Here is a 15,063-nt window from a genome sequence, read left to right as displayed (position 1 = left end):
TGTGAGCTGTGAATTATTTTAGCCAAAATATTATTGTATGGAATAGGTAGTAAGTTAGTAAATGCTGTAAAGAGTTTTTGATGATAGTGAGGCTCAGGTTAGGGTGTGTAGGAGAGAAAGATTACTTTCTGGTATAAGTAGGTCTTAGACAGGAATGTGTAATGTCACCATGACTGCTTAACATATATATAAATGGGGTTGTAAAATAAGTAAATGCTAGGGTATTGGGGAGAGGGGTGGGATTAAATTATGGGGAATGAAATACAAAATGGGAGTTGACACAGTTACTTTTGCTGATGATACTGTGCTTTTGGGAGATTCTAAAGAAAAGTTGCAAAGGTTAGTGGACGAGTTTGGGAGGGTGTGTAAAGGTAGAAAGTTGAAAGTAAACGTAGATAAGAGTAAGGCGATGAGGGTATCAAATGATTTAGATCAAGAAAAATTGGATATCACATTGGAGGGAGGGAGTATGGAAGAAGTGAATGTGTTCAGATATTTGGGAGTTGACTTGTCAGCAGATGGGTTTATGAAGGATGAGATTAACCATAGAATTGATGAAGGAAAAAAGCTAAGTGTTGCTTTGAGGTATCTGTGGAGACAAAAACGTTATCTATGGAGGCAAAGAAGGGAATGCACAAGAATATAGTGGTACCAACACTCTTATATGGGTATGAAGCATGGGTTGTAAATGCTGCAGCAGAGAGGAGGCTGGAGGAAGGGAGATGTCATGTCTAAGGGCAATGTGTGTTGTAAACATTATGCAGAGAATTCATATTATGGAAAATAGGAGGAAGGCTGAAGAGGGGCTGTTGAGGTGGTTTTGTCATTTAGAGAGGACGGAACAAGGTAGAATGATGTGGAGAGTGTATAAATCTATTGGGGAAGGAAGGTGGGGTAGGGGTTGTCCTCGAAAAGGTTGAAGGGAGGGGGTAAAGAAGGTTTTGTGGGTGAGGGGCTTGGGTTTTCGGCAAGCGTGTGTGAGCGTGTTAGATAAGAGTGAATGGAGATGAATGTTTTTTGGGATCTGACGAGCTGTTGGAGTGTGAGCAGGGTAATATTTTGTGAAGGGATTCAGGGAAACCAGTTAGCCAGACTTGAGTCCTGGAAATGGGAAATACAGTGCCTGCACTTTAACCCTTTGACTGTTGTGACCCCAAATCCTGAAGTGTGTGTCTATGTCGCAAAATATTTGAAAAAAAAAATTATTTTTCTTGTGAAATGATAGGGAATCTTTTCCCGATGGTAATGACACCAAAAATATGAAATTTGATGGGAAACTTAAATAATTTCTTGGTGATACATACGCTTTGGAGATTTTGCCCACTTTAAGCCCTATTTTTGGCCCATTCCATTGTTCCATTCAACCAAACTCATAGCTATTTCTTTAGAACTCCATTTGTTTTATCGATTGAGTACAAGAAACCGTCCATTTACCGATTTCAACTACCCAATAAAGTGGTCAGAAATTGGCAGTTTGACCAATTTCATGCAAATTAAAAAAGATGCCAATTTCAAATTATGGTCCAGAATAAACAATGCAGACATTTCTGGCACAAAAATAACATTTTCTCTGTTCATTAGTTACATATCCAGGCCCCTCTTATATTACTCTTGCTTTCCATTTTGAATTATTACTCACAAAAAATAGAAGAGTTACTGTTATGCAGACTACTGCATTATTGTAAAAATGGTATAAATAATATCAGTGCACTTGTGAAAGAATATTAGACTCACTAATTGACGTGTATTGGACGCGTGGCGTGATTTGTTTTCTCTTGAATATCGGCAAAAATCGAACATTTCTACTACTTTGAGCTCAATTTCAAGGTCCCTTTCATTGTGAAACTAATCAAAATCATCTCCATTTCTGTAATATGTCTTCCATTCTGTCAAATGAAACCAAGAAAATGAGAATACAACCATAAATACTATACAAAAGTATACCTCAATGTCGGCGTTTTAATCCAAAAACATGGTCAGATTTTTTTTTCTCATGCACTGCGTGCTGCAGGATTTTTTTATACTGTGCACACTGACCACACAGACCCATTCTCTCACATGTGGGTCTACCAGATTTTTCCCGCCTGATTCAAAGCCGCTAGAATTTTGGCATATTAATATGTCTGAAACACTGGCTCTTAAGGTGTATATATACGACTGAAACAGTCAAAGGGTTAAAAGAGGGGTTTAGGATATTGGCAGTTTGGAGGGATGTCTAATGTGTTATATCTGAGCACCTCTGCAAAAACAGTGATTATGTATGAATGATGGCAAAAGTGTTGAATGATGAAAGTTTTTTCTTTTTGGGGTTTTCTTTCTCTTTGGGTCACCCTGCCTTGGTGGGATGCGGCTGTGTTAAAAAAAAGAAAATCAAATCTCATAAAAATACAAGCTAAACATACCTTGATAATCCATAATAACTCACTTTATTATAAAATATTTGTGTTTTAAGAATAGTCAGTTCATGCATTAAAATTACCAGTCCATACACATTAGCCAGAACTCTACTGGTACCCACTCATTAGCCAGAACTCTACTGGTACCCACTCATTAGCCAGAACTCTACTGGTACCCACTCATTAGCCAGAACTCTCTTGGTACCCACTCATTAGCCAGAACTCTATTGGTACCCACTCATTAGCCAGAACTCTATTGGTACCCACTCATTAGCCAGAACTCTACTGGTACCCACTCATTAGCCAGAGCTCTACTGGTACCCACTCATTAGCCAGAACTCTACTGGTACCCACTCATTAGCCAGAACTCTGCTACTATCCATATAAAACATATCCAGTTCTTGTTTCTTTAAGAAGATATCTAGAACAGAGATATATGATGTTACTAAATATAATTTGCTTATGTAATCCATAATGGTATTACCAGTGCTCAGTGCATTTGCCATTACGCTGCTGGAAAATATGCTCTCATATAAATGATAAAACTAGGGTACCTGTGTAAATCAAAGCATTGATATGAATGCTGGTGAGGGGCTCTTGATCCAGAGAATTGGAGCTGCTCTTATATTCCTTGAATCAGATGTGACTGCCTCCTTTCCCAGGTGCTGCTTGATTCCTATGGGCTCAGTTGACAACTTATTAGTAAGTCACATAAGTGGGCAATGAATGTGTGCTGTTCTATGGCATGAAAGTATCAGTGTTCTAGAATTGTGTACTTTATAAATTTTTTTTTTTTTTAACAAGTCGGCCATCTCCCACCAAGGCAGGGTGACCCAAAAAGAAAGAAAATCCCCAAAAAGAAAATACTTTCATCATCATTCAACACTTTCACCTCACTCACACATAATCACTGTTTTTGCAGAGGTGCTCAGAACACAACAGTTTAGAAGCATATACGTATAAAGATACACAACATATTCCTCCAAACTGCTAATATCCCGAACCCCTCCTTTAGAGTGCAGGCATTGTACTTCTCATTTCCAGGACTCAAGTCCGGCTATTAAAAATAACCGGTTTCCCTGCATCCCTTCACTAAATATTACCCTGCTCACACTCCAACAGATCGTCAGGTCCCAAATACCATTCGTCTCCATTCACTCCTATTGAACACGCTCATGCACGCCTTCTGGAAGTCCAAGCCCCTTGCCCACAAAACCTCCCTTAACCCTTCCTTCCAACCTTTTCGAGGACGACTCCTACCCCGCCTTCCTTTCCCTACAGATTTATACGCTCTCCATGTCATTTTGTAAATATTTTTATTATTCTTGGCTTGAAGTCCTCTAGTTTTGGTCCATTGTTGTGATCATTACATTATTCATGCTCTTTGTAATGATACCCCGAAAATTTTCTTGAATTCATTGCACTGAAACTCTCTCTTGCATGTAGTAGTTAAGGTAGGGGGTACTGCTGTTATTGTGAGGAATATGACTAGTAATGGTAATCTTTTACAGATGCACATATGTTTGTCTGGTAGATCTTCCAGAGATACACCTAGCTTTTAAAATTCATACCATGCCTCAGCTGTTTTACTTATTATTTTCTTGTTTAAATTCAAAATTATTCTAAAGATGAACATGTAATAGTTTTTCTTGCTGGTTTTATAATTGTTCATTATTGTGGTGAGGACCACAAAAAATGTCAAAACGTTGAACTAATAAGTGCTTCACCAAATTCTGTTGTAGCAAGCATCTCAAGAATTAGTCAAGATAGTTTGTAGTTGACTTTCTATTGAGAGGACAGAAGAGATTTACTACACAAGAAATTGTTTTCACTGCAAATTATTTTTTTTTTTTCAGATTTTATACAGTATATTCTATGTTTCCTTGGCGTGTGATAACGTGGCTGCACACACTCAACTTATTCATCCCACAACTGGCATTGGATACGAGGCTTCTCTATGACCAAGGCAGAATGGTGGATGATGAAAATCTTAATAAAGCATGGAATAACTTGGACAACATTATTAGTAAGTATATATAGTGGACACTCCGTTTTTGTCGATCTCCGTTATCGCTGATTTCGGTTTTGGCTGACTTTCTTCGCTGATTTTTTGGCTCTGTTTTCATTAATCATACCGAACCTGTTCAGTGTCCAACACACAGACAAAGCCACCTCCCACAGGTATTCTCAGGCAGTGTAGCGTTGTTTCTCGGTGAGTGAACATATCCTGCCAGGTCATATGAAACATTTCATAAAAATCCATTGTTTTTGCCACTTGTTTATTGTATGTGACTGCTAAATAAGCCACCATGGGCCCAAAGAAAGCTTCTAGTGCCAGCCCTTTGGTAAAGAATATGAGAAACATGATATAATTCAAGAAAAAGTTTGTAGAAAAATAAGAAAGTGGTGGTAGTAGAGGGTGGCAGTGATGGTGGTAGAGGGTAGTAGTGGTTGTGATGGTGGTAGAGGGTGGTAGTGGTTATGATGGTGGTAAAGGGTGCCTTCTTCAGTGATTCTGTGATTCTGCTAACTCCTCCAATGTTATTGGAGTTATATAGGGCTACAGAAAACACCACCGCCTCAGCTGCAGCCTTCACCAACATTATGTACGGCTTATGCTCTCACTGGCCCTCATATACCCAACAACAACAAAACAACACCAGTCGTGACATACATAATGATTTATTTTATTCATTCTAGAGCATATTCCATGCTTCTATGTTATTAATATTGTTTATTATATCATATTAGTTGAATTATGATAGATAAATAAGTCGTAGAGTTGATAGTAGTGTCATGTTCTCCAACAATAAACACGCCTTCCTCTCCCCTCTGCCTAGTCTGCCATACACCAACAAGTCTTTTCAGTAAAGGTAAGTGTGATGTTAAATGTTCATTTATAAATTTTATTAGTGCTTTATATTTATTTGTCATTCTTTTCTGCATATTTTTTTTTAACAAGTCGGCTGTCTCCCACCTAGGCAGGGTGACCCAAAAGGAAAGAAAATCCCCAAAAAGAAATACGTACTTTCATCATTATTCAACACTGTCACCTCACTCACACATAATCACTGTTTTTGCAGAGGTGCTCAGAACACAACAGTTTAGAAGCATATACGTATAAAGAGAGACAACATATCCCTGCAAACTGCTAATATCCCGAAACCTCTCCTTTAGAGTGCAGGTATTGTACTTCCCATTTCCAGGACTCAAGTCCGGCTATATAAAAATAACCGGTTTCCCTGAATCCCTTCACTAAATATTACCCTGCTCACACTCCAACAGATCGTCAGGTCCCAAATACCATTCGTTTCCATTTACTCCTATCGAACACGCTCATGCACGCCTGCTGGAAGTCCAAGCCCCTCGCCCACAAAACCTTCCTTACCCCTTCCTTCCAACCTTTTCGAGGACGACCCCTACCCCGCCTTCCTTTCCCTACAGATTTAAATGCTCTCCATGTCATTCTACTTTGATCCATTCTCTCTAAATGACCAACCCACCTCAACAACCCCTCTTCAGCCCTCTGAATAATACTTTTATTAACTCCACACCTTCTCCTAATTTCCACACTCCGAATTTTCTGCATAATATTTACACCACACATTGCCCTTAGACAGGACATCTCCACTGCCTCCAACCGCCTCCTCGCTGCTGCATTCACAACCCAAGCTTCACACCCATATAAGAGTGTTGATACTACTATACTTTCATACATTCCCTTGTTTTCCTCCATAGATAACATTTTTTGTCTCCATATATACCTCAATGCCCCACTCACCTTTTTTTCCTCATCAATTCTGTGATTAACCTCATCCTTCATAAATCCATCCACCGACACGTCAACTCCCAAGTATCTGAAAACATTCACTTCTTCCATACTCCTCCTCCCCAATTTGATATCCAATTTTTCTTTATCTAAATCATTTGATACCCTCATCACCTTACTCTTTTCTATGTCCACTTCAAACTTTCTGCTTTTACACACACACTCCCAAACTCGTCCGCTAACCTTTGCATATTTTCTTTAGAATCTCCCATAAGCACAGTATCATCAGCAAAAGGCAACTGTGTCAATTGCCATTTTGTATTTGATTCCCCATAATTTAATCCCACCCCTCTCCTGAACACCCTAGCATTTACTTCTTTTACAACCCCATCTATAAATATATTAAACAACCATGGTGACATTACACATCCCTGTCTAAGACCTACTTTTACCAGGAAGTAGTCTCCCTCTCTTCTACACACCCTAACCTGAGCCTCACTATTCTCATAAAAACTCTTTACAGCATTTAGTAAGTTACCACCTATTCCATATACTTGCAACATCTGCCACATTGCTCCCCTATCCACTCGATTATATGCCTTTTCTAAATCCATAAATGCAATAAAAACTTCCCTACCTTTATCTAAATACTGTTCACATATATGCTTCAATGTGAACACTTGATCTACACATCCCCTACCCACTCTGAAACCTCCTTGCTCATCTGCAATCATACATTCTGTCTTACCTCTAATTCTTTCAATTGTATAACCTTACAGTACACTTTTCCTGGTATACTCAGTAAACTTATTCCTCTATAATTTTTACAATCTCTTTTGTCCCCCTTCCCTTTATATAAAGGGACTATACATGTGCTCTGCCAATCCCTAGGTACCTTCCCCTCTTTCACACATTTATTAAACAAAAATACCAACCACTCCAACACTATATCCCCCCCTGCTTTTAACATTTCTGTCATGATCCCGTGAGTTCCAGCTGCTTTACCCCCTTTCATTCTACGTAATGCCTCATGCACCTCCCTCACACTCACATCCTGTTCTTCTTCACCCCTAAAAGATCGTATACCTCCCTGGCCAGTGCATGAAATTACCGCTTCCCTTTCTTCATTGACATTTAAAAGTTCCTCAAAATATTCTCGCCATCTACCCAAAACCTCCATCTCCCCATCTACTAACTCCCCTACTCTGTTTTTAACTGACAAATCCATTCGTTCTCTTGGCTTTCTTAACTTAACTCACTCCAAAATTTTTTCTTATGTTCATTAAAATTTCTTGACAGTGCCTCTCCCACTCTTTCATCTGCTCTCCTTTTGCACACTCTCACCACTCTCTTTACCTTTCTTTTACTCTCCATATACTCTACTCTTCTTATAATGCTTCTGCTTTGTAAAAACCTCTCATAAGCTAACTTTTTCTCTTTTATCACACCCTTTACTTCATCATTCCACCAATCACTCCTCTTTCCTCCTGCACCCACCCTCCTATAACCACAAACTTCTGCCCCACATTCTAATACTGCATTTTTAAAACTATTCCAACCCTCTACAACCCCCCCCCCCCACTACTCATACTTGCACCAGCCCACCTTTCTGCCAATAGTTGCTTATATCTTGCTCGAACTTCCTCCTCCCTTAGTTTATACACTCTTACCTCCCTCTTGCTTGTTGTTGCCATTTTTCTCTTTTCCCATCTACCTCTTATTCTAACTGTAGCTACAACTAAATAATGATCCGATATATCAGTTGCCCCTCTATAAACATGTACATCCAGGAACCTACCCATCAACCTTTTATCCACCAATGCATAATCTAACAAACTACAGTGGTCCCTCGACTAACAATGGCATCACCTAATGTTAAATCCAGCTAACGATACATTTTAACACAAACATTTTGCCTCGGCTAACGCTAAAAACTCGCCTAACAATATTTGGTCTCAGGTACCAATTAATATCGTTAGGTGAGGGTCCACTGTACTTTCATTACGTGCTATATCATACCTTGTATATTTATTTATCCTCTTCTTCATAAAATATGTTTTACTTATTACCAAACTTCTTCCTACACATAGCTCAATTAAAGGCTCCCCATTTTCATTTACCCCTGGCACCCCAAATTTACCTACTACTACCTCCACAACATTTTTGCGCACTTTAGCATTGAAATCTCCAACCACCATTACTCTCACACTTGGTTCAAAACTCCCCATGCATTTACTCAACATTTCCCAAAATCTCTCTCTCTCTCCTCTACACTTCTCTCTTCTCCAGGTGCATATACGCTTACTATAACCCACTTTTCACATCCGACCTTTATTTTACTCCACATAATCCTTGAATTAATACATTTATAGTCCCTCTTTTCCTGCCATAACTTATCCTTCAACATTATTACTACTCCTTCTTTAGCTCTAACCCTATTTGAAACCCCTGACCTAATCCCATTTATTCCTCTCCACTGAAATTCTCCCACCCTCTTCAGCTTTGTTTCACTTAAAGCCAGGACATCCAGCTTCTTCTCATTCATAACATCCACAATCATCTCTTTCTTATCATTTGCACAACATCCACGCACATTCAGACTTCCAGCTTTAACAATTTTCTTCTTATTCTTTTTAGTAATTTTTACAGGAAAAGGGGTTACTAGCCATTGTTCCCGGCATTTTAGTTGACTTTTAGAACACGCATGGCTACAGAGGAAAGATTCTTATTCCACTTCCCCATGGATATAAAAGGAAAAGTAATAAGACCAAGAACTATTAAGATAAAATCAAAGAAAACTCAGATGAGTGTGTATTAAATAAACATGTACATGTATGTGTAGTGTGATCTAAGTGTAAGTAGAAGTAGCAAGACGTACCTGCAATCTTGCATATTTATGAGACAGACAAAAGGCACCAGCAATCCTACCATCATGTAAAACAATTACAGGCTTTCGTTTCACACTCACTTGGCAGGATGGTAGTACCTCCCTGGGTGGTTGCTGTCTACCAACCTACTACATGTAAATCTACATGTAAACTAGAGGAGTGACCCCTGATGAGGACTTGGTACCTCGAGTCCTTATGGAGGGGAATTCCCCTTCCAAACAATAACCTCTCTTCCCTCTCCCTCCCTGTCTTCCATCCATCAGCAACAGCCTTCAGTAATGGTAAGTATCATGTGTAATGTTTATTCTTTTGTGCATGTAAATCTATCATTGAGGTAAAAAAAACTTTTTTCTTGATACTTCTGGGTGTATGGAACGGATTAATTCCATTTCCATTATTCCTTGTAGGGAAAATGGTTTCGGTTTTGGCTGATGCCTCTGGAGCGGATTAAACACGAAAACCAAGGGGCCATTGTACTGTATTATGCAGGTGTTGATGGGGGAGGTGAGAGTAGCTCATAATATTGTGTTTATGGGGGAGGTGAAAGTAGCTCATAATATTGTGTTTATGGGGAGGTGTTCTGAAGTTTGCTCCAAACTTCAGAACACATGTGACTTAACCTGATTCCTCATTTTTTCTTCTTCTCCCTCTCCCCCTTTCCTCTCTCCTTTTTTGTCTTTCTTCTGTCACATGTTTCTGTTCCTTCATTATTTATTTCATCACTTCCCCTTCCCCCCACCTCTGTGCACTTGCTCTCCCTCTATGGGCACCTAGCTCCCTTGCATTGCTCCCCTTTCTTTATATTTGACTGGCTCCTCCTCCTTAGTTCTCCACTGCTGCTGCTGCTGCTGCTGCTGCTGCTGCTGCTGCTGCTGCTGCTGCTGCTGCTGCTGTCGCCGCCGCCGCCGCCGCCGCCGCCGCCGCCGCCGCCGCCGCCGCCGCCGCCGCCTCCTCCTCCTCCTCCTCCTCCTCCTCCTCCTCCTCCTCCTCCTGCTGCCGCCTATATAGCCGTCCTGCTCCACTTCTGGCTAGTGTGACTTAGTAAATGGTCCAAGTCGGACCGCCGATGGTGCTTACTGTCTTATGTAAGCTCCTCTCTTCTATGTGCCGGTTATTTGGGTATGATAAACTGTTGATACTTTTATGTCCCACAGTATTACAGTGGATAATCTTTTGTGATTCAGGTTCACCCAAGACATTGCAGCAGCTGTGTGCATTGGCAGTACGACAAGCTGTTGGGGAAGTTAGAGGCTGGAATCAGCTACCATCATCTCTCAATCAGCTAAAACTCATGAATGCACCACTTCCTCCTATAATTATGAGCCTCTTGCAGTTTACACAGGTGTGATGTTAATTACTTAGAGGTTATAATAAAATTAATTTGTTTACTGTTATGCATTTTATTGTTTGCTTTTATTGTTGATATTTTTTTTTTTCAACAAGTCGGCCGTCTCCCACCGAGGCAGGGTGACCCAAAAAAGAAAGAAAATCCCCAAAAAGAAAATACTTTCATCATCATTCAACACTTTCACCACACTCGCACATTATCACTGTTTTTGCAGAGGTGCTCAGGATACAACAGTTTAGAAGCATACACATATAAAGATACACAACATATCCCTCCAAACTGCCAATATCTCAAACCCCTCCTTTAAAGTGCAGGCATTGTACTTCCAATTTCCAGGACTCAAGTCCGACTATATGAAAATAACCGGTTTCCCTGAATCCCTTCACTAAATATTACCCTGCTCACACTCCAACAGATCGTCAGGTCCCAAGTATCATTCGTCTCCATTCACTCCTATCTAACACGCTCACGCACGCTTGCTGGAAGTCCAAGCCCCTTACCCACAAAACCTCCTTTACCCCCTCTCTCCAACCCTTTCGAGGACGACCCCTACCCCGCCTTCCTTCCCCTATAGATTTATATGCTTTCCATGTCATTCTACTTTGATTCATTCTCTCTAAATGACCAAACCACCTCAACAACCCCTCTTCTGCCCTCTGACTAATGCTTTTATTAACTCCACACCTTCTCCTAATTTCCACACTCCAAATTTTCTGCATAATATTTACACCACACATTGCTCTTAGACAGGACGTCTCCACTGCCTCCAACCGTCTCCTCGCTGCTGCATTTACCACCCAAGCTTCACATCCATATAAGAGTGTTGGTACTACTATACTTTCATACATTCCCTTCTTTGCCTCCATAGATAACGTTTTTTGACTCCACGTATACCTCAATGCACCACTCGCCTTTTTTCCCTCATCAGTTCTATGATTAACCTCATCCTTCATAAATCCATCCGCCGACACGTCAACTCCCAAGTATCTGAAAACATTCACTTCTTCCATACTCCTCCTCCCCAATTTGATATCCAATTTTTCTTTATCTAAATCATTTGACACCCTCATCACCTTACTCTTTTCTATGTTCACTTTCAACTTTCTACCTTTACACACATTCCCAAACTCATCCACTAACCTTTATATATTTCTTTCAACACACCGGCCGTATCCCACCGAGGCGGGGTGGCCCAAAAGGAAAAACGAAAGTTTCTCCTTTTACATTTAGTAATATATACAGGAGGAAAGGTTACTAGCCCCTTGCTCCCGGCATTTTAGTTGCCTTCTACAACACGCATGGCTTACGGAGGAAGAATTCTGTTCCACTTCCCCATGGAGGTAAGAGAAAATAAACAACAAGAACAAGAGCTAGTAAGAAAATATTAGAAAACCCAGAGGGGTGTGTATATATATGCTTGTACATGTATGTGTAGTGTGACCTAAGTGTAAGTAGAAGTAGCAAGACATACCTGAAATCTTGCATGTTTATGAGACAGAAAAATGGACACCAGCAATCCTACCATCATGTAAAACAATTACAGGCTTCCGTCTTATGTAAATAAAACTGACCAATTAGCAAGAACTCATTTAAAATTAAGTCCTTTCTGAAATTTTCTCTTATACTTTTTAAGATATATTTTTTTCATTAATGTTAATGTAAAAAATTTTAATTTTGCACCAAAAGAATATTAGAAAACTTACATAACCTTATTATAACAAGCACAATTTATTTTAGCCTAACCCAACTAAATATATTTTAAATACGTTTACAATAATTTAGTACTAAACAAACACAATCAAATATATTTTTTTCGTTAGGTTCAGAATGATTTTGGCGAAATTATTGCATACACAAATTTTCGCTTGTCCTATATGGGAAGATGAGCGTTGCTATTTAAGCCAAGATCGCAAGTTCTGCCTATTCAGCACGACATATATATATATACCTATATATATATAAGGATTATGTGGAGTAAAATAAAGATTGGATGTGAAAAGTGGGTTATAGTAAGTGTGTATGCACCTGGAGAAGAGAGAAGTGTAGAGGAGAGAGAGAGATTCTGGGAAATGTTGAGTGAATGCGTGGGGAGTTTTGAATCAAGTGTGAGAGTAATGGTGGTTGGGGATTTCAATGCTAAAGTGGGTAAAAATGTTATGGAGGGAGTAGTAGGTAAATTTGGGGTGCCAGGGGTAAATGTAAATGGGGAGCCTTTAATTGAGCTATGTGTAGAAAGAAATTTGGTAATAAGTAATACATATTTTATGAAAAAGAGGATAAATAAATATACAAGGTATGATGTAGCACGTAATGAAAGTATGACTCACCAACTCGTAATGACACGATTGCAAACAAACCATACCCCTGCCGGGATTGAACCCGCGGTCATAGAGTCTCAAAACTCCAGCCCGTCGCGTTAGCCACTAGACCAGCTAGCCACAATAAGATTCGTCCAACTAGGTATATTTCTACACGATAGGAAGGTTAGCACAGGCACCACTGTGATGGACTGGAGTTTTGAGACTCTATGACCGCGGGTTCAATCCCGGCCGGGGTATGGTAATGAAAGTAGTTTGTTAGATTATGTATTGGTGGATAAAAGGTTGATGGGTAGGCTCCAGGATGTACATGTTTATAGAGGGGCAACTGATATATCGGATCATTATTTAGTTGTAGCTACAGTTAGAGTAAGAGGTAGATGGGAAAAGAGGAAGGTGGCAACAACAAGTAAGAGGGAGGTGAAAGTGTATAAACTAAGGGAGGAGGAAGTTCGGGTGAGATATAAGCGACTATTGGCAGAAAGGTGGGCTAGTGCAAAGATGAGTAGTGGGGGGTTGAAGAGGTTTGGAATAGTTTTAAAAATGCAGTATTAGAATGTGGGGCAGAAGTTTGTGGTTATAGGAGGGTGGGGGCAGGAGGAAAGAGGAGTGACTGGTGGAATGATGAAGTAAAGGGTGTGATAAAAGAGAAAAAGGTAGCTTATGAGAGGTTTTTACAAAGCAGAAGTGTTATAAGAAGAGCAGAGTATATGGAGAGTAAAGGAAAGGTGAAGAGAGTGGTGAGAGAGTGCAAAAGGAGAGCAGATGATAGAGTGGGAGAGGCACTGTCAAGAAATTTTAATGAAAATAAGAAAAATTTTTGGAGTGAGTTAAACAAGTTAAGAAAGCCTAGGGAAAGTATGGATTTGTCAGTTAAAAACAGAGTAGGGGAGTTAGTAGATGGGGAAAGGGAGGTATTAGGTAGATGGCAAAAATATTTTGAGGAACTTTTAAATGTTGAGGAAGAAAGGGAGGCGGTAATTTCATGCACTGGCCAGGGAGGTATACCATCTTTTAGGAGTGAAGAAGAGCAGAATGTAAGTGTGGTGTAGGTACGTGAGGCATTACGTAGAATGAAAGGGGGTAAAGCAGCTGGAACTGATGGGATCATGACAGAAATGTTAAAAGCAGGGGGGGATATAGTGTTGGAGTGGTTGGTACTTTTGTTTAATAAATGTATGAAAGAGGGGAAGGTACCTAGGGATTGGCAGAAAGCATGTATAGTCCCTTTATATAAAGGGAAAGGGGACAAAAGAGATTGTAAAAATTATAGAGGAATAAGTTTACTGAGTATACCAGGAAAAGTGTACGGTAGGGTTATAATTGAAAGAATTAGAGGTAAGACAGAATGTAGGATTGCGGATGAGCAGGGAGGCTTCAGAGTGGGTAGGGGATGTGTAGATCAAGTGTTTACATTGAAGCATATATGTGAACAGTATTTAGATAATGGTAGGGAAGTTTTTATTGCATTTATGGATTTAGAAAAGGCATATGATAGAGTGGATAGAGGAGCAATGTGGCAGATGTTGCAAGTATATGGAATAGGTTGTAAGTTACTAAATGCTGTTAAGAGTTTTTATGAGGATAGTGAGGCTCAGGTTAGGGTGTGTAGAAGAGAGGGAGAATACTTCCCGGTAAAAGTAGGTCTTAGACAGGGATGTGTAATGTCACCATGGTTGTTTAATATATTTATAGATGGGGTTGTAAAAGAAGTAAATGCTAGGGTGTTCGGTAGAGGGGTGGGGTTAAGTTATGGGGAATCAAATTCAAAATGGGAATTGACACAGTTACTTTTTGCTGATGATACTGTGCTTATGGGAGATTCTAAAGAAAAATTGCAAAGGTTAGTGGATGAGTTTGAGAATGTGTGTAAAGGTAGAAAGTTGAAAGTGAACATAGAAAGGAGTGAGGTGATGAGGGTATCAAATGATTTAGATAAAGAAAAATTGGATATCAAATTGGGGAGGAGGAGTATGGAAGAAGTGAATGTTTTCAGATACTTGGGAGTTGACGTGTCGGCGGATGGATTTATGAAGGATGAGGTTAATCATAGAATTGATGAGGGAAAAATGGTGAGTGGTGCGTTGAGGTATATGTGGAGTCAAAAAATGTTATCTATGGAGGCAAAGAAGGGAATGTATGAAAGTATAGTAGTACCAACACTCTTATATGGATGTGAAGCTTGGGTGGTAAATGCAGCAGCGAGGAGACGGTTGGAGGCAGTGGAGATGTCCTGTCTAAGGGCAATGTGTGGTGTAAATATTATGCAGAAAATTCGGAGTGTGGAAATTAGGAGAAGGTGTGGAGTTAATAAAAGCATTAGTCAGAGGGCAGAAGACGGGTT

General features: G+C 39.8%; 1 protein-coding gene across 6 annotated transcripts in view; it reads left to right on the top strand.

The window, feature by feature from the left end:
- The window catches only part of LOC128692596 (ankyrin repeat and SOCS box protein 3), a 197,648-nt gene that overhangs the window by 75,625 nt on the left and 106,960 nt on the right, over positions 1-15,063 (top strand). For 4 of the 6 annotated variants that reach the window (XM_053781781.2, XM_070089829.1, XM_070089830.1 and 1 more), the window contains exons 12-13: positions 4,253-4,422; positions 10,238-10,395. In XM_053781781.2, the coding sequence (XP_053637756.2) occupies positions 4,253-4,422; positions 10,238-10,395 (328 nt within the window). The remainder of the gene's footprint in view (positions 1-4,252; positions 4,423-10,237; positions 10,396-15,063) is intronic. The other 2 variants (XM_070089831.1, XM_070089828.1) reach the window with 1 other exon arrangement.

The sequence above is a fragment of the Cherax quadricarinatus genome, chromosome 30 (assembly GCF_038502225.1).
Source record: "Cherax quadricarinatus isolate ZL_2023a chromosome 30, ASM3850222v1, whole genome shotgun sequence".
Classification (NCBI taxonomy): Eukaryota; Metazoa; Arthropoda; class Malacostraca; order Decapoda; family Parastacidae; genus Cherax; species Cherax quadricarinatus.
This window is presented reverse-complemented; position numbering and strand designations above follow the sequence as displayed.